Source organism: Eumetopias jubatus, unplaced genomic scaffold (assembly GCF_037043125.1).
Source record: "Eumetopias jubatus isolate StellerSeaLion01/CBP00866 unplaced genomic scaffold, mEumJub1_p1.0 scaffold_3, whole genome shotgun sequence".
Taxonomy (NCBI): Eukaryota; Metazoa; Chordata; class Mammalia; order Carnivora; family Otariidae; genus Eumetopias; species Eumetopias jubatus.
The window spans coordinates 10,180,119-10,200,412 of NW_028274809.1; the positions used below are offsets into that span (position 1 = coordinate 10,180,119).

A 20,294-nucleotide genomic window follows, 5' to 3' on the forward strand; every position below is an offset into this window, starting at 1 on the left:
GTTATGTATGTGTTCTTTGTTTTTAAAATATTCTCTATTATGGTTGCTTGTATAGCTGGAAATAAATTAAGATCTTGAAATAACGATGTTCTCTGGTACCTGCAAACGTAATGCATCCCAGTGAGGTGCTTTTGCTGTGTTCTTGGTCACCTATTTTAAAATGAATGTAAAGTGTATACCTAAACACCAGGTATTTTAATGTTGTGCTTTTAGAAAAGCAGCCTTATATTATGTATATGCTCTTTACAAATGGGTGGGTATGTATTTTTGTTGACTTCGGACAGTTGGTTTACATGATAGATCCGCAGTGTGAGGCTTACGAGAAACATTTATGAAGCACTTTCAGATTGCTTTTAAGTTCCTAAAGTAATTTACAGCAGTCTCTTTTCCACTAGAAGTCTCATGAACACATTTTTTTTCACCTATTGGACCTGATAAAAATAATTTTTCCGTATGTTTTTTAGAAGATCTCATGACCGGTATCAGAGAGAAAGCAACACAAGGGTGCTTAACCTATAATTTCTTCAAAGTAAATACTTACTCTGGGTTATTCTTGGATCATTTCATATCTTAAGAGTGGTCTTGAAAGTTTAGTTTCTTCTGAAGATAAAAATGGAAAGTAACCTTGTCTAAATCATGAGATAAATCAGTTACTTGAAATTTTTACGTAAGATCAACTGCATTTACAATTCAACTGTTCCTCATGCCTTTCTTTTTTCTTTAGCTTTGTTAGAGGCCAGGGGTCTTCCTCCTCATCTGTTTGGCCCCCTCGGTCCTCGGATGTCGCAGCTGTTCCATAGAACAATTGGAAGCGGAGCTAGTAAGTGAATACTCTTAAATCCCCCCTGCCCCCCAAAAAAACCTTTAATAATTAGGTGAGTGCTGTTTTTACTGTTTCTCTATTGCTGTAAAGAGGCTTTCATATAAGGAGGTTTTCATGAACTTTAACCTGTTTTAAAAAATAGGGTTTGTGCACATTCTTGCCTTTAAACCCAGCAACTCTAGGACGCCTGGGTGGCTCAGTTGGTTAAGCGACTGCCTTCAGCTCAGGTCATGATCCTGGAGTCCCGGGATCGAGTCCCGCATCGGGCCCCCTGCTCGGCGGGGAGTCTGCTTCTCCCTCTGACCTTCCCCCTCTTGTGCTCTCTCTCTCTCTCTCTCTCATGCTCTCTCTCTCAAATAAATAAATAAATAAAATCTTTAAAAAAAATAAATAAATAAACCCAGCAACTCTAGGTTCTTCTGTACTTTTATTTTGATCTATACTAGATTGGAGTCATTAGAAAATCATCCAGAGTTTCGGCAAGATTAAATCTTTGTTTAACTCTAGCATAGTAAAGAATCTCAGATGATTACATTGATTATATTGTAGCATCTGATTGCATGATTTGCATAGATTTGAATTTTTGAATTTTTTGTGGCATAATAAAATTCAATCCGTATGTAAGACAGTCAATTGTAGAGTGAGCCGGAGAGAAAGGATTTCTCAGCAGAATTACCAGTCGCTAGACTCATTTAATCAAATTAACATATTATAATCCAGAGATCTTGTCATATATGGTAGACAAAACAGTGACTCAGTAACAAGAATAACTTTTGCATAATTACAAATCCAGTTAAATTCTTTCTGGTGTAGAATACAATCTTTAGCTTCCTTAAACAAAATTTACATTTAAGCATTTTTTTAATAACTCCATTGATAATGTTTTCAAAGAATTAGCAGGTATTTTTAGATTTCAGTCTTTATTAATTTCAACATTTCTAAAGTGTTAACTGAAGTCTATTAACTCTGACCTTACTAATATGTGCTCATACAATTTTCCATCAGATATTCCAAGTTGTTGGGTTGGTTTTTTTTTTTTTTAATGTGTGGACATAAGCTCACATGTGTGGATTTATACTTAAGTCCTTTTCAAGTTTCTGGCCTTAGCATTTGACAGAAATTTAAGAAACAGCTGGTAGTTTTGGTTTGGTTTGGTTTTGCTTTTGCTGCCATGACACTCAGATCTCAGATAACGTACCCTCTTGCAAAGTTCTCATGAACCCTTGAAGGAGGATTCTTATTTAGTGTCATTTATTAGGTACTGGTATTGTCCGGAGTCATGAACAGGATAGTACAGAGTTGTTTCCCACCCACATGGAGCTTCCACACTAAAGGGTGACCCTGGCGATAAAGAAGAGTTTTATAATAGAAGAAATTTCAGGTACTGTTAATGCTACGGAGAAAAACAAAACAAAGTAAGGATGTAGGTTGGCTGGTTAGGGGATATACTTAGCCTGATTAGAGAAACCTTCTCTGAGGCAGGGTGAATTCGTGGATATTTAAATGAAGTGAGGAAACCAGCCCTGCACAGGTCTGAGGGAAGATGAAGTGCACCACCAGAGGTGGGAGTTAGCTTGGCATGTTGAGAAAAAGCGAGAGGGGCCTGTGGAAAGAGTGAAGTGGTAGAAGATGAAATCTGAGAGGGGTAGATACTAGGTCATGTAGGGCTTGGCAAGCCGGCAGCAAGTGTGGGATTTAACCCAATAACTGTACTCAGGAACCACTGAAGGATTGATGTAGAAAGGGCAGTGACATGATATGTATTACAAAAAAGATAAATATATGCAAATTTGATAGTATAGTAGTAGAATAACCTCCATGAAGCCATCAGCAATCATCAGTCCCCAGCAACTATTGTGTCAGTTAATGTTCTCGTTCTCCCCATCCCCACGATTATTTTTAAGGCCATCCTACACATCATTTCATTTGCATGTCATTTAATTTGTAACTATAAGGACAAAAAAATTTTAGACAGTATTGTGGTTAAGACGAATCCTTACTTTTACTAGGTGCCTGTTTAGAGTGCAGATGTTCTAGGCCTCTCATAAATCCATTTACAATTTTTGCGTATTTGAATCAGGATCAAAATATGATCTCTATATAGCCGTTGGTTAATACATTGTTCTTTTTTTTTTTCTTCATTTATTTCTTGGAGAAGGCTGTTAAGAGTGTTAACATTAAATCATCTCAAATTTGTATTAAGGGTTGACCATTGCACATGAAATTAATGTAATAAGATAGCCAGAGTAGACAACAGTGTCTGTCGTGTGTCGTTCCCCCCCCTCCCCCCCCCCCGCCCAGGATCCAGTTCAGCGATGCCTACTGTATGGCCAATCTTTGGTTTTACCCTTACCCACATCCCTCCTCCCACATTGTTGGAAACAAATCCCAGACATTGTATATAAAATTATCTACAAACATGTAGCTCGAGATAATGCCCATTAAAACAGACTCCCTGCCAGATTACCATTATCATACCTGAAAAATAAACTAATACTTTGTTTAATAATAGCTGTCCAATGAGTGTCAAGTTTCCTTCTCTCAAGTGTCATAAGTGTACTTCTTTATAAACTGGTGTTTGGATCTAGAGGCTTTTTCAGATTCAAGTGTAATTCTTCATTTTCTTGGTGGGGAAAGACTAAGCAAAGGTGGTAATGTGTTTTAATACTAGGAGGCACATAAAGTCTGATTGTCTCAAGCCATCAAAACTGGGTGCCTAGATGACGGGGATTATAAAATGATAGTACTTTACATCTAATGACCAGACTTCATTTATTAAAAGTAAAAGAGATAACTTAGTAGAAATATATTAATATCTCCCTTCTATTTTGTTACACAGGAGAGTAACTGGTGTAGGAAAAATGGATTTCTCCCCATTATTTACCAGTTTGGAAAATAGTTGGTTTTTGCATCCTTCAAAATGCCATTATTGTTCTTTTTAAATATCACTGTGAAGTGGAGACATTTCAGAGATTATTTAATTATTAAATTGTCCTGTCATTGGATGATGGCATCTTTTGGGGGTTGGCTTCTGAATCTTTTGGATAATGTCGCCAGTAGTTTTTTATAACTTCCTTTCTGATATGTCAGGGTCAAAACCCCCACCCCAGATACCTGAAATTAGGGATTTTCTCAGAGAACACCCTGGTTTCTTTTATATGAAATAGTATTTAGAGTTCATAGTCTAGGGTCTAGGTCTACTCATTGCTACTGGGGTGATTTATTTATTTATTTATTTATTTATTTATTATTATTATTTTTTTTTTAGATTTTATTTACTTGAGGGGGGCGAAGAGCATGAGTGTGTGAGCGGGGAGGGGGGAGGGAGAAAGAATCTGAAGCCTACTCGGACCTGAGGCACTGATGCTGGGCCCAAGATCAAAACCTGAGTCAAAACCAAGAGTCCGGATACATACCCGCATAACTGACTGAGCCGCCCAGGTACCCCTGGGGTAATCATTGTTATTAGACATGTGTAATGAACAAACCTAGGAAATAATTGTATTTTATCTTTTAAAATAAAATAATGAGTTTCTACCTTTAATGCAAATTCAAATTTAGGGCTGTGAGGTTTTTATCTGCCTAATTTATCTTGTATCTTCTTTCTCCCAAGCCAAAAGTTCCAGTTCCCACTGATAGTAACATAGTCACTTAATTTGCATTCTCCTACAATACAAAATTCCGACTTAACACCAAAAGTAATATTATTGAGAGTTTTAATTTTTCAACAGTCTTTGTTGTTGGTGTTCTTGGGGGCTCATTTTGTGGTCAAGTTTCTGTATTTTAAAGTCATTTGAAATGATTTCTTCTCTTTATTCAGGCCACCAAGTTGGTTTGGTTCATTTGCTTGATTTGCTTCTAATTTCTCGAGATTGCTTTTAAATTTTAACTTCGATTTTATCCTTATGGGATGTTTACATGGTTTAGGAAGTCTAATCTACAAATAAGGTATATTTAGGAAAGTCTTATCTTCTTTTGCTTTTCCCTTTACCCTGCTTCCTCCTCCCACACAAATAGCCTTTGTTACTTTCATGGCTTGTCCCTCTGTTATTTACTTAAGAAAACAAAAACAAATTCATATTATCTGCTCCACAGATGCTCCCTTTTTAAGATAAGAGTAGTACACTTTATACACTTTAGGTTGCCTTTAACAGTATTTTGGTGATCACTTTGTATAGCTGCTGGAGAGAGGGGGGCGGGGAGGGAGGGGAGATTCTGTATTCCTTTTGTAGAGCAGCCCTAGTGTTCCACTGCGGGGATGTAGGGTTTATTTAGCGTGCCCCTATTGGACATTCAGGTCATTTCCAGTCTTGGTTGTGTTGCAGTAAAACACAGCTTTTGTATTTTTTCCTGCATTATCTTTAGTATAAATTGTTGTAAATCAGCTCTTTGGAGCTATACCATTTTGCATTTCTTCCAGTCATGTATAACAAACAGAATGGTATCATTTTTTCTTCTTTTTAAAGATTTATTTATTTATTTATTTGACAGACAGGGAGGGGGAGAGGGAGAGGGAGAAGCAGGCTTCCCACCAAGCAGGGAGCCCAATGCGAGGCTCGATCCCAGCATCCTGGGATCAGGACCCAAGCCCAAGGCAGATGTTTAACTGTTTGAGCCACCCAGGGGCCCTTTTTACCCGTTTTTGTCCTCTAACTTTTTAGTTCTATACCCCTGTAGATGTCTGTTAGTGGTTACTGTAGAGATTTTAATGCATGTCCTTGGTTTATTATGGCTTACCTTATATTAATACTTTATCACCTCCTGATCAGTATAAGAACTGTATAGTAGTTTCACTCTTTTTACCTTCTGCCATCCTTTATACTATATTTGTTCTACTTATACATGTGTTATAAACACAGTAAGACCAAATTGTTGTGTTAGATTACCCATATTCCTTTGTCCACACACATCCTATTTTCAGTGCTCTTAATTCCTTCCTGCAGTTTCTCTCTTCTAATCAGAGTTGTTTCACTTCTCTTTAGAAGAACGTTTTTTTTTTCCATGTGGTGAATGAGTGGTGCTAGTAATGGTTTTTCTCTACTTTTGAGAAGTCCTTGATTTGCCTTAATTTTGAGATGCTATTTTCCCCAGCTATAAAATTCTCATTTTAGCACTTTGTAATGTCTTCTGTTTAAAAGTCTTACTGGTACCCTTTCAAGGCAATGTCTTTTTTCCTCTGGCTTCTTATAAGATTTGCTTTTTGGGGGCACCTGGCTGGCTCAGTGGGCTAAGCGTCCCAACTCTTAATTTCGACACGCCGGTCATAATACCAGGGTCATGAGATCGAGGCCCTCATTGGGCTCTGCTTTGTGCTCAGCGTGGAGACTCATAGTCTCTGTCAAAAAAAAGATTTGCTTTTTCAAAATATTTTTAATATTTTAAAAATATCCCATTAAATATTTTAATATTTTAATTTACTGTATTAGGCCTAATTAGGCCTTATTTTTTATTTGCTTATTTCACTGACCATTTGAATCTGTGAGTTTGATACCTTTCATCAGCTTTGGAAAATTCTTTGCCATCATCTCATGAAATACTACTTCTCTTTTCTCATTATTTCTTCAGGTATTTTTCCTTTCCTTCCAGGAGTATCAAGATCATACATGTTCAAACTTTGGGCTTCACCCAGCATATTTCTCTGGCTCTATTTTATTTTTTTCTCTTTGTCCAGTTTGAAGGCTTTCTATTGGACAGTTTTCAGATGCACTAATTCTTTTTTTCTGATGTCATCTTTAATCTCTTCGTAAACCCACCATTTCAGATACTATGTTTTCCAGTTCTGGACAGTTACTTGGTTTTGTTTTGTAGATTCCAGTTTTCTGTTGAATTTCTTTACATACTTACCTATTTTGTCCATCTTTGGTTATATTAGCTGTTTATTAATCATTGTTATAAAATAGTCTTATAATTCTAATGGTGTTGGTCTGCTTCTGTTCTCCCCTCCCTTCTTCTTCCCCCTCCCCCCCGTTTTTTAAAGATTTATTTATTTTAGAGACAGAAAGAGCGTGGAAGCGGGCCAGGGGCAGAGGGAGAGGGAAGGAAATCCTCAAGAGGACTCCATGCTGAGTGTGTAGCCATGCCATGCGGGCCTTGATCTCATGACCCTGAGATTATGACCTGAGCCGAAACCAAGAGACAGATACTTAACTGAGCCACCCAGGCGCCCCTCTCTCTTGATTATTAGTCACATTTTCCTGTTTCTTCATATATCTAGTAGTTGTTTATGTGCTGGACATTTTGTATAAAAGAACTGAAGAGACTCAATAATGTTTTGTACCGTAACATTGTTTCCCCCTTTTCTGTATTGACACATAAGGGTTAGAAGCTGATCATTTTGTGTTAGTTGGGGCTTTAGCTTGTTTTGACCAGAATCGCAGTTTTTGTGTGACTCCTCTCACCTGTGGCTCATCCCTGTTTGTATGTTGTGATCCTCCTAGGGTTTTGATTGAGAACCTTGCAAGTCTTTGTCTACTTAGACTTTATTCATTATGCAGTTTCAAAGTGTCACAGATGTCCTGGGGGTAGAACCGAATGGCTGTGTGTGTTTGAGGCAGGCCTCCTCCCTCTGTAGGGCCTTTGTCTTCTGAGCACCATGAGACTTCATAAGCTTTTGTTCTGTCTTACCAAAACTTCTGATTCAGCTCCAGCCCTCTTCACAGCTCCAGAACTGGGCGGATGTCCGTTGGGGACCAATTCAGTCAGAAACATCATCTTCCTGTGACTCCCTGAAGTGCTATGGGTTCTCTCTCCCGTTCGTATCAGCAGTTGGCAAACTCCTGCCCAAGGGCCAAATTCAGCCTCCTGCTCAGTTTTAGAGAGCCTGTGAACTAAGCATGATTTTTATATTTTTAAATGGCTGAAAAAAATTTAAAAATAGTATTTTGTGAGATGTGAAAATTTAAATGAAATTCAAATTGCAGTGTTCATAAATAAAGTTTTATTGGTACACAGCCATGCTTATCTGTTTATGTAGTGTCTGTTCTGCTTTTGTGCTAGGGTTGAATAGTTGCAACAGAGACCCTATGGCTTGCAGAGCCCAAAATAGTTATTATCTGGATCTTTATAGCAAATGTTTGCCTACCAACCCTTGATCTGTGATAGTGCTTCTCAAAATGTGGTCTGTGGTTTGCCTGGGGCTCCTGAGACCCTAACATTGAATCCATTGGTCAAAACTCTAGTAATAATTGGTAAACTTTTTCCTTTTCTACATTGTTGTTTGAATTTTGTTGATGTTGCAAAAGCTGTGGTGGGTAAAAACTGTTGTTACGTTATGGAAAGAATCAAAGCAGTCGTTCCAAACAGCACTAGCAGTCATTGTATTCTTCAATGCTAGATGCTCCTACTAAAAGTAATTCCAACTGTGGCTCAGTCGTTAAGCGTCTGCCTTCAGCTCAGGTCATGATCCCAGGGTGCTAGGATCCAGCCCCGCGTCACGTTCCCTGCTCGGCAGGAAGCCTGCTTCCTCTCTCACTCCCCCTGCTTGTGTTCCCTCTCTCACTGTGTCTCTCTCTCTGTCAAATAAATCTTAAAAAAAAATTCCATTTTTATGTAAGGATGCCCTTGCTAAACCAAGTTATTTTACTGTCTTTAGCAGTAAGTATATGTGTTTTAATAGTTTTTGTGAAAAAGCTAGGCCCATGTTTTCTGCATTCTTCATCTCAAATAATGTTGCCACAGATTGAGAATAGATGCAGAGGTGGTCATACTGCTGTTTTTCTTTAATAAAGCCTGATATTTAAATGATTTGCAACAAAAAAATAACGGTGCTCATCACGTGAATTTTTTTGTTGTAGAAAATATGGTGGTTTTCACAAAATATTTGTTTATATTAATATGTAATGAATTAATCGAGTATTTAAAGTTTTTCTCTCAATCCCAGATGCATTTATAAATATAAGTTAGATATAAGTCACATAGACAAAGGTGCTTTGGGGCTCCTTAGTAATTTTTAAGAGTATAAGTGACGAAAACCAAAATTGACTGATCAGAGCATAAATTATGGCTTTTGCTTGTTGTTGTCATTTTCAGTTTGGTTTAAGGTTCAGTGATACCTTTTGATCATGCTGACATGACCTCTGTCCTTTAATCCCGGCTTCCATGCTTATAATGGATGTGTTAGTTTTTCCTATTTTGGGTGGTTGAGCTAGTTGAATACATGAACTATTTCATCATTTAAAAGCAAATCTAGAAGCAACCGAGGATTCTTCTGTTTTCAAGAGTTTACTTTCCCTTCATTTGTTTTGCCTTTCACATTTCAACGCAAAAAATGATAGGCCTGCTGTAAGTGGAACTCCTATTTAGCTTGAAAATTTTAAAGATGGCAGCCATCTGAACTTGACTTTTTGCAATATATTTTTGGGTTGACTCTTAGTTATGGTAAAGGTAGGTAGGCAGTAATAGTTATATGCAATTCATTAGCCAGTCTTACATAGCAGAGAAAAAATAGATCTTATAATGCAAGGATCACCATGTGTCCCCTTTGAAAGGCTGTGCCTTCCGGGAAGATCACTGTAACTTAATTGAAATAAAAACACCTTGGTTTTCATATGAATTCCACATTCGTTGACAGTTTCTAAATATTTGGCATTTCTGAGCTGTTTCACTAATGACATGGAAGTGGACAAATCGCATATGCAGACGGGAATCTGAGAAGGTGTAGGAAGAGGAAGGGCTTAAAGGTAGCATTGGCTATAATTCGGTAAGCATTAATTGAGTTAATCATGGTTTCAAGTAGGAAGGTGTTCATGAAAATTTGAAACACATTTGTGGCGTTTATTTTTGAGTGTTTTATCCAGCTCACTGACCATAGTCTTTCCCTGTGGGAGTTGAATATTTGTTTTTCAGTTCTTTGAGCAATGGATTTGAGCCTTAAAAGTGGAAGTCTTCTGCGCAGGGAATGAGAGGAGGTGAAAAGGCCAGTTTTTTGCTGTTTTTAGAAATACTTCATTCTCTTCTGTTAGGTACATTGCTCTGTTTGCCTTTATTTTCTTGCCCTTCCACTGTTACCAGGATTCCATTTATTCTGAGCAGGACTTCAGGAGTATGTGGATTTTCATTGAAGACTGGGCATCACTGTTTAACAGGTTGTTATTCCTGCAGAAAGCTTTTGTTCAGTCTACATGTAAAAAGTTAACTCTGTCAGAGGTAACAATTCATATTAGTCTTACGGATATTGTTTTCTTTTTGCTAGTAAGAGCCAATCAACTTGTCTCATTTTAAAAGAAAAATTAAAAGACAAAAATCTATAAATACTGTGAGATCACTGTAAGGTAGGATAAATTCAGCCGATTTAATTGTGTCTTGAATTATCAGCAGCCTGTCTTAACCCTGATATAGACCTAGCCTTTCACTGGGATGGAAAGATAAGCAGCCAGCTACCATACCAGGTAGAGTCACAGCTTAGACCTACTAGTAATTTCCTTAAATGTTTAAAAGTAATGATTTTTTTTCCCTCCCTCTGAAGGCTCCAAGGCCCAGCAGCTTCTGCAAGGACTACAAGCAAGTGATGAAAGCCAGCAACTCCAGGCAGTTATTGAAATGTGTCAGTTATTGGTTATGGGAAATGAGGAGACACTGGGAGGGTTTCCTGTCAAGAGTGTCGTTCCAGCTTTGGTAAGAGAGTTTGCCCCTCATTTTACCTCAGTTCTCCGAATGCTGCCGAAAGGATGATTATTATTTACGCGGTTTGAACTAAGAGATAGTAGAGTGTGGCTTCGTGATTTTACTTCATGCTTCTAGATCTTGTCAGTGATTGCAAATGATGAATTCGTAAATTTTCTAAACTACTTCTAAAACTATTTCTTGATACTTAAAATAGTTCTAAACTTTAAGTTGTTTGCCCCATCAGGTGATACCTAAATTTTGATGCCTTCTCTTTTAAACTGGTGATACATGGCCAGTAATAAGCAGCTCACTAGTGGGTTGCCTTTGTGGGCCACAAAGGTTTCATGTTTGGTAATTGTGTGCGTCGGCAGCGCATTCAAGCCAGAATACCATGTGAATCCTTCCCAGCTTAGGTTTTATGTTAAGTAAAAATAAAAAGAAACAAAACCTTTTAGTGACTTTTCAACACAGTTGTGACTTGATGTTTAGAATTTATTAACATCTTAATTGCTTAAGCTTTTTAATGGGAAAACAATGGGAACAGAAATTGCCAGTACTAAATGTAGGCCCCTGAGCACAGTGAGTCTTAAATAGCACTTGGTAGTTGTCTTAGTTCTAGATTAAAGAGATTGGCTAACTGAAAATTAAAATTTAAGTCTGAGTGAAATACTAACAAAAGACTAACAAACATCATGAATATACTCCGAGCATATGAGTACATGGGAAGTTAAAACCAAGTATCATGTTAAGTCTTTGTTTATATAGCAAATAAAGTTGACAAATATGGTTGATTTATCAGATTGTCTCAGTTGATCTCATTATCAAATTGTGGAGACGGTTGAATGAAGCTCATTGAAACACAAGGTGACATAGTCTTTGTTCTTGTTGGATGGCTCAGCTCTGGCAAGGGGTGAGAAGGATGGACCACTTTCTTCACTTTCTGCCGTGCAGATCTGGGTAGTGAGAACTGGCATTTAACTATTACCCGTTCCACTCTAATGAGGGCCGGCATGTTGATTTCTGAATGTATAATGAAAGCAGTATTTGTTTTTGTGTTTTTATATTTTGCCTATATCATATTCATGCTCCCCCTCCCCATTTCCCCAGGAGCTGGTTTTGTTTCCTGAATTAAACTATTTTGTTTTGTTGATGTTATTGTTTATTAAAAAATAACAAAGTGGGGGTGCCTGGGTGGCTCATTCGTTAAGTGTCTGCCTTCAGCTCAGGTCATGGGACCCTGGGATCGAGCCCCACATGGGGCTCCCTGCTAGGCGGGAAGCCTGCTTCTCCAACTCTCCCGCTTCCCCTGCCTGTGTTCCCTCTCTCGCTGTGTCTCTCTCTGCCAAGTAAATAAGTAAAATCTTAAAAAAACAAAAAAAAACAAAGAACTAGGTTTATACTCTATAAAATGTGGTTTTTATTGAATAAAGATGCTGTTAAATCTGAGCACAAATGTTGACACGTAATCTAATTTACTTAATTTGCTGGATGTTTATTAGATTTAAGTGCTTAATAGACCTTCCATAAGTCAGCTCCTACCATTAATACTGACTGTTAATGAATTGGCCAGATTTATCTTCTATCAGAATTGAATATTGTGAATATTATGTCCATCCGTCACCATTCACTTGTGTGACCATAGTCATTTTTGTTGAAAGGTAATCAATTAAAGCAGTTCTTCCCAAACATGTTCTTATAATGTTCATTCCATCTTCAGAATTGGAGAACTTGTTACTTTTCCTGTTAACGTGACAACCCCTTTCAATCTATAGTGGGTCTTTCAGATGACTGGTTGTAGGTGATTTGAATTCCATTGAACCCCAAAATGGGGAGTGTGTGTGTGTTCTAACAAAAAAAGTAATCAGGACCTCGAGTATGTAGATATACTTTAACCAGCATAATTCAGAGCTGAGAAGGCACTCCAATTTTTTTTTTTTTAAGATTTTATTTATTTATTTGACAGAGACACAGCGAGAGAGGGAACACAAGCAGGGGGAGTGGGAGAGGGAGAAGCAGGCTTCCCGCTGAGCAGGGAGCCCCATGCGGGGCTCGATCCTAGGACCTGGGATCATGACCTGAGCCGAAGGCGGATGCTTAACGACTGAGCCACCCAGGCGCCCCGAGAAGGCACTCCTATTAAGTGAATATTGTATTAAAATATCTGATGTTCGTTGCTAAATACATTTATTTGAAGGGTACTTTATAGCTTAAATTCAGTGCATTTAAAATTTTCCATTGAACTAGAAGACAGTGAATGATTGCTTCCCCAAATAGGAAATTTCTTTGGTAGCTTTGACTGCTTCAGGAGGATGGAGTACATATATATCCCTCGCAGTTTTGAATTTCTGCCTTTGAAAAACATGGCTGAAATCTGCTTAAGGTCTTGTCCACAAGAGAAACTAAAATAAATCTAATATTTAGACTCACTCATGCATTTGCAGAATAATACTAATTTGTGTTTTAATTAGTGCATAATTAGTTTCTCATGTGATCAACAATGTGTTTGAAGACTTTACAGCTGCGTTAAATGGTGTTTCGCTCAACTTGTAGAGAAGCTTATTCACAGGAGTTGAAGCAGTGGTCTTGAGTCTGTCCGGACAGTTGTTAACAAATGCCAGGGCATTGGTGCTCTATTTCTTTAGGTATGAAGTATTTATTGATGCCTGTTAAACGGGCATCTGAGAGAGGGCTAGAGGCACCAGAACAGTTGGTTGTAAGCAACAGGAAGGCTTTGTTTCTGACCTGGATCATGAGAGGTGATGATTATCTAGTAAAGTTCCCAAGTCAGAGCATCATGCCATCCTTAATAAAATCATTTCTTTTGTATGTGTGCTGGGTTTTAACTTGATACTGTTTTTGTAAGAGTAAGGTCTTGACTAATACTTTCCATTTCAGTTGACATAGAGGAAGAAACAGTTCCTCTAGGACTTCTCTAAGGATAGAGATAGCTTCTAATAGTTATCTTTTTTTTTTAACAGATAACATTACTTCAGATGGAGCATAATTTTGATATTGTAAGTATGTGGTGTATTTTTTTTTTAACACCCCAGATTTAAATTTTGAGTTCTTAATTGAGTAAAAGTGCTGCCTTGTTTTCTAGATGAACCATGCTTGTCGAGCCTTAACATACATGATGGAAGCACTTCCTCGATCATCTGCTGTTGTAGTAGATGCAATTCCCGTCTTTTTAGAAAAGGTAATCCTGCTTTTGCTCAGCTTGTTCGAAAGCAGGCCTAGGGGAATCAAGTTGAAGACTCTGGACTTTTCTAAAGTAGTACATCGAATTGTAAGGCCACCTTAAAAGACTTTTTATTCATTATCTAGTCAAAGTATATTTTTTAGCCAAGATTCCAGAAAAATATTTCATGTTTAGCGGACCAGTAGTTTAAAGTTGATGCTAATAAAGCATTTATAGAATCATTTCAGTTTTATGATTTTTAATGATGGCATTTACCACATGAATATAAAATCTTTCAGAGAAGAACTTTTAAAGCACTTTATTAAAATAATCTCATTATTTCTAGAAAATATCCCAGTGAGGTTGATAGCTATTTATACCCTCATTTTACAGCTGAGAAGGCTGAGACAAAGTGCCTTGCTCAAGGTCCTAAAGTGAGTCAGTGGAGAAAGGAAATTTTTTCATATGGTCTGTGGTAGGTTGTGTTTTTAGTCTGTTTTAAGGGCCTTTTTCTTTTCAATGCACAATGAAATTGGCCTTATCCGATAACCTTGGAATATGGTATAAGTGTAAAACTTGAACATTAAAATTTGTTATATAAAACAACCCATTTATTATAAATAGATTGAAAGTTATCTAATTGGATTTAGTTTATTCTTTATATTAAAATCTTACATTTCTGTCTTAAAACAGAACAAAGTAGTTGGAAGGAAGCTATATTGGCTGTTACAGCTTAAGCTCCTAAATCACTGCTTTCCTATGGTGGGTTTCATGTTAGAGGCAGTGTATAGATTGATGGAAATTAGAGAAAATACTGTGTTTATCCGTGTAGAAGGTAAGCGCCTGGAAAGGCACTTGAATGATGGCCTTAAGTTACCTATTTCTCTGTCCCCAGCTGCAGGTGATTCAGTGTATCGACGTGGCGGAGCAGGCCCTGACTGCCTTGGAGATGTTGTCCCGAAGACACAGTAAAGCCATTCTACAGGCGGTAAGTGCTGCTACCGCAGGACTCGGTTTCATTTCAAGTTGGATTTTAGATCCACATTTGTGCTAGCCCCTCACCTGCATTATCTGTAAGGTACACATGCTGTTTCCAGAGTGGTGGCGCTAGACTTTTTAGTACTTTTTTTTTTCTTAATTGCTGTTAGAGGGTATTTCTTCACTTTAACAATTTTCTGTATTTTAGGGTGGTTTGGCAGACTGCTTGCTGTATCTAGAATTCTTCAGCATAAATGCCCAAAGAAATGCACTAGCAATTGCAGCCAATTGCTGCCAGAGTATCACGCCAGATGAATTTCATTTTGTGGCAGATTCCCTCCCATTGCTTACCCAAAGGCTAACACATCAGGTAAAACATGAACCTATTTTATGTGCCATAAAACATTTTTACTGTGTTTTTTAAAATGCCAGTTTCATCTAGGGTTTTAAATCTTCCAACTGGACATATAAATTGGAAATATTCTGATTCATGTTTTGTTTTGTTTTTTTTTTTTTCCGTGCTTTCCAGTCATGTCCCATACTCGGTTATTTTATACAATTTGATGGATTTATCCAACTGACAACATGTCATATGTTTGATATCTTCATGTATTTTGACATTAAGGGATGAGTTTGTTATTTCAGCAAACATTGAGTGTTTACTATGTGATATGATCAGAGTTTCCTTTGGGGGAGATCATCTCTCCTCTAAGGTATTGGGTTCTGCAGGAAAGACTAGGAGGGTGTGGGCTAAGATCAGAGGTGAGATGACACTGCAGACTGTGACTCTCTGAAGTTGGAGAAGATCAGGAGCAGTTATTTAGGAGCTGGAATTGGCAGACCAGGTGATGGAGGACGAGAAGCAGGGCTTACAGAATCTGGTGTGGAGGACAGTGAGTTAAGCTTAAGCCTCATTGTAGAGAAATTGAATTTTCTTTCAATATAAATTAATGTCTTAAAATGTTATTGCTAAAAAGATTTTTAGAAATCGGACTCTTGAATATTTTATTTTGGGAGAGAGTGCGCAAGCGAGTGGGGGGAGTGATAGAGGCAGAGGGAGAGAGAGAGAGAGAATCTCAGGTAGACTCCAAGCTGAGCACGGAACCCGGTGCAGGGCTCCGTCTCATGACCGTGAGATTGTAACCAGAGCTGAAATCAAACCTTGTTTGAAAGCAAACCTTGTTTGCTTCTTTAATTTTAAAAACAGTGGGCTGAGGGGCGCCTGGGTGGCTTAGTTGGTTAAGCGTCTGCCTTCGGCTTGGGTCATGATCTCAGGGCCCTGTGTTGGGCTCCCTGCTCAGTGGGGAGTCGGCTTCTGCCCCTCCCTCTGCTCTTGCCCCCTTTCGTGTGCACGTACAGTCTTTCAAATAAAAAAAAAACTTGGTTGGCTGAGATAACCTGTGCTTATCGGGGCCAGAAATACATTCTGTATTTAGGTATGATTTCAGTACCTTATGTTGGAAAAAAACATGAGAATCAGAGAAGTTAAACTGTTGGGCATGTTATTATTTGTAGCACCCTTTCTAGACTTAAGTACTGATAGTGAAGGTATAGGGCTTTTATGATACCAGAATTATTCTCAATTTTGTATAAGCCAGTCTGGTTTTCATATCTGAAACCCATTTATCAATTAGGAAAAGAATACTATGAAAAGACTTGTTCAGCCGTTAAATTGTTCTTTCCATTTTTATAAGGATATTTCATATATTTTCTCACCGAGGCCACTGTAATAGTATTTCTACATTGTTTTCATAGTGAATTTAGCAAATTGACACCTAGTTTTTCACATCATCAGTAAACCTGTGGTTTTCACACATATATACTGAACTGTTTCCAGCTTTTTGTGTTTGCGTGTTTTAAACATGGGAATGCTTTTTTAGAATGATGTTTGTTTTAATTTGTGGTTAAGTATTGAAATTACAGAAGCATAAAAGTTGTTTCTTTTCTGTATATTTGTTCTTATTTATTGGGGTCTTAGAAGAGACGTTCTCTCAGTATGATTTTGTTTGCTTTGAAATCATGATGGTTACTGATTGTACCTTGCTTGGGCTCATTGGATTTTCAGGGCTCACATGTAACTGAGCCGGCCTTGAGGAGTTTGGGGTTAGGAAGAAAATTAGGTAGTGATGTTAGACAGTGATACGTTTTATATTCATGAACTTTATTCCTTCTATAAAAAATAGGACAAAAAGTCAGTCGAAAGCACTTGCCTTTGTTTTGCACGTCTAGTGGACAACTTCCAACATGAGGAGGTAAGCATTTAATCTTTGGTGGTATTTTCATGAAATTGTTAAATTGTTGGATCACGATATAACAGTATCTTTTCTCTTCTGTTTGTGAAGAATTTACTCCAGCAGGTTGCCTCTAAAGATCTGCTTACAAATGTTCAACAGCTATTGGTAGTGACTCCACCCATTTTAAGTTCTGGGATGTTCATCATGGTGGTTCGCATGTTTTCTCTGATGTGTTCCAACTGTCCAACCTTAGCTGTCCAACTTATGAAGCAAAGTAAGTGCTACTTGTTATCCTACTTCAGGCAAGAGAAGTGGGTTTTTCAAAAGTGTTTTATTAATAAATAAAATCAACATAGGCAAGTAGAAGAGCTTGCTAATAGCATAGACGCTGGAGAGTAGAGGAAGGAAACTGTTGATGTAAAATAAATTTGTGCGGGGACAGCATAGTAGTGCTTCCTGTGTACAGTTCATAACGTCTCTAGTATATTAAAATTTTATCCGTGGTGATTCTAGGGTTCAAAATGCAAGATCATTGCCTTCGCTCCAATAGCAGTTACTATTAGTAGTGATGCTTCATTTCATTAGGAGAATTCTGAGTTCTGTGTTACCAGTAGCCTTCTGCCTTCTGCTTCTCTGTAGTCCGTTCTGCCCCTTTTAGAATTTTTCCAGCAGTTTTATCTGATTCCACAAGTGCTTTTCGTCCCTCAGAAGTTTGGAACTTATTTGCGCAGATGAATCTCTCTCATCTTTGCTGCCTTTGTATTTTCTAAGCCCTTCTCAACCTTACGATCCATAGAGTTTTACTGCACTGCTGTACTATTGCAGTTCTCTCACAAACCTTAGATTTTGCAAGGTAATGTCAGAAGACAGTGGGCTTCATAAAACACCTATATGTTAGGATTATTGCTGCTAGAGTGTTGATCACGTTTATATGGAATGCATACAGGAATGCATGGGTAATTTCGTATCTTTTAATTCTTATCTCTGGGGATATCACCATGGGGGCGTTAGAGATGGGTATTCACTGACAAAAAAGCCTCTGGTATCACTGTCTCAGATAAAATATTCCATATAATGTTACAGTCTTTATATTTAGTCACATTTCTTGTGAATTAGAACATTGGCCCAACATTTTGCAGGAAAGTAGTGTTGCTGAGATGTTTTATTGCAAAAATACCTCTTAAAGCACTGAATCACTCCTAAACCTGGTATTCCGGAGAAAATTGCACAGCTTGTGTCATGAACAAAATGAGAAGTTGGAGAAAGGTTTAACTTTGTGTCTTGAGTAGTCGCAGTGCATGTTGCTTATTAAAATCCCTAGGAGCCCTTTGAATTTTGCCAGGCCGACCATCTCCTGAAGGTTGAGTACAGATTTTTTTCTTGCTACCACCTCCACAGCATTTCTCTAAAAGAGTCTGGGAAATTGTTCACTGACTTCTGTTTTGCTTTATTATTTAGGATTTTTTTCCTTTTCTTTTTCTTTTTCTTTTTTTCCTTATGATGACTATTTTCACCTTCGCTTACTCCATGAAGTTTGGCATACATTTGTCACTTGGAGGCCACTAGACTTAGATTTTCTTTGTTCAGCAGTAACACAAAGGAAACATGTTGTTACCCTCTGATCTCTTAAAAAAAAACAAAACAAAACCTTAAACCTTATAATGTAACATTGCCATGTATTCACATTTCTTAAGGAAAGTTGGCAAAACTGTACTTTTTCAAGAAATTTAAAATATTTTTAATCACCGTCAGTGAAATTTATGTGGGGCAGTAATTTTACTATCCACACTTTTGCCCAAATCAATAGTTAATACTTTCCTCGATTAACAGAACTTAATGATTTTATTATCAAAACACTTCAGCAAAATGTTTATATTTTGCAAATGTATAGTATTTGCAGGAACCCAGCCACAACAAAGACCCAGCCCCATCTGTACTTTTAGTTATTTGAATGACTAAACCTGTGGATAACGGGAACTTCCTCATGTCACAGTGTTCTTGCATCAGGCTGGTTTTCATACAAATTCCTCCATAAACTGATGTCTTCTGGCATTAGAAACTTAGGGTAGAGAATATGTTAATGACCTTTGTATTAAGTTGGCATGCTTGTCTTTAAGGTATTTACTTCCTGACCACAGTATGGTAATTTTCAGATGCTTATAATTTCTACATTTTATTGTGTTGACCACCCATTTTCAGTATATTTAAATTAAAGACAGATATATTTGAATCGGGGATTAAAATGTATGTTGACTTAAATCTCAGGAAACAAACTGAGGGTTGCTGGAGTGGTGGGGGCTGGGAGGGATGGGGTGGCTGGGTGATAGACATTGGGGAGGGTATGTGCTATGGTGAGCGCTGTGAATTGTGTAAGACTGTTGGATCACAGACCTGTACCTCTGAAACAAGTAATACATTGTATGTTAAAAAAAAAAATGGTAGGAAGGGAAAAATGAAGGGGTGGAAATCGGGAGGGGGAGACGAACCATGAGAGACTATGGACTCTGAGAAACAAACTGAGGGTTCTAGAGGATTGGGGGGGTGGGGAGGGATGGGTTAGCCTGGTGATGGGTATTAAAGAGGGCACGTATTGAATGGAGCACTGAGTGTTACATGCAAATAATGAATCATGGAACACTACATCAAAAACTAATGATGTAATGTATGGTGATTAACATAACATAATAAAATTTAAAAAAATGTTGGCTGTACTTTTGAACAAAGCACTGTGTTCTTCAAACACAAATAAAACCAAAAACAAAATAAAAAAATTCCTGAATACTCTGGCATGGATTTTTGTTTAAATGTCCAACTAGGACTCAGACTGAAGCCTAAAGAAAGAAATTCTTAAAATTTTCATAAATTTCTTTTTAGGTTTTCATTATAGCTCATTTGGCTTTTTAATTCCTATAGTATATTGCTTTATAAGAAAATAAATTTTTTTACTCTTTATTCACGTATAGTTGACTGTAAGAAAAATACTTCTGATTGCTTTTCCCCCCATGGGAATGATTGCCTTTTAAATTAGGTAATATAACTAGTTTCATGGGTTTTTGGTTTCTGTTGTTGGTTTTACAGACATTGCAGAAACACTTCACTTTCTCCTGTGCGGTGCCTCTAATGGAAGTTGTCAGGAACAGATTGATCTTGTTCCACGAAGTCCTCAAGAACTATATGAACTGACATCTCTGATTTGGTAAAGATTGGGCTAATAATAACAACTGTGGCTCATTTGTGGGTCTTTTACTTTAGAGCTCTTTCATTTACTAATAGTTCAGGAAGCTACTTAATGAAATAATTGCACCTTTGTTTTCAGCGAACTTATGCCATGTTTACCAAAAGAAGGCATTTTTGCAGTTGATACCATGCTGAAGAAGGGAAATGCGCAGAACACAGATGGCGCGATATGGCAGTGGCGTGACGACCGAGGCCTTTGGCATCCCTATAACAGGATTGACAGCCGGATCATTGAGGTAGT

General features: G+C 37.7%; 1 protein-coding gene across 14 annotated transcripts in view; it reads left to right on the forward strand.

Moving 5' to 3' along the window:
- TRIP12 (thyroid hormone receptor interactor 12) overlaps nucleotides 1-20,294 on the forward strand; it is a 137,053-nt gene that overhangs the window by 76,910 nt on the left and 39,849 nt on the right. For 8 of the 14 annotated variants that reach the window (XM_028105256.2, XM_028105258.2, XM_028105261.2 and 5 more), the window contains 10 exons: nucleotides 725-820; nucleotides 10,287-10,435; nucleotides 13,405-13,440; nucleotides 13,527-13,622; nucleotides 14,500-14,592; nucleotides 14,791-14,952; nucleotides 16,766-16,834; nucleotides 16,925-17,090; nucleotides 19,895-20,012; nucleotides 20,133-20,289. In XM_028105256.2, coding sequence (XP_027961057.1) covers nucleotides 725-820; nucleotides 10,287-10,435; nucleotides 13,405-13,440; nucleotides 13,527-13,622; nucleotides 14,500-14,592; nucleotides 14,791-14,952; nucleotides 16,766-16,834; nucleotides 16,925-17,090; nucleotides 19,895-20,012; nucleotides 20,133-20,289 — 1,142 coding nt within the window. Of the gene's footprint in view, nucleotides 1-724; nucleotides 821-10,286; nucleotides 10,436-13,404; nucleotides 13,441-13,526; nucleotides 13,623-14,499; nucleotides 14,593-14,790; nucleotides 14,953-16,765; nucleotides 16,835-16,924; nucleotides 17,091-19,894; nucleotides 20,013-20,132; nucleotides 20,293-20,294 lie in introns of all 14 variants that reach the window. The other 6 variants (XM_028105255.2, XM_088021521.1, XM_028105257.2 and 3 more) reach the window with 1 other exon arrangement.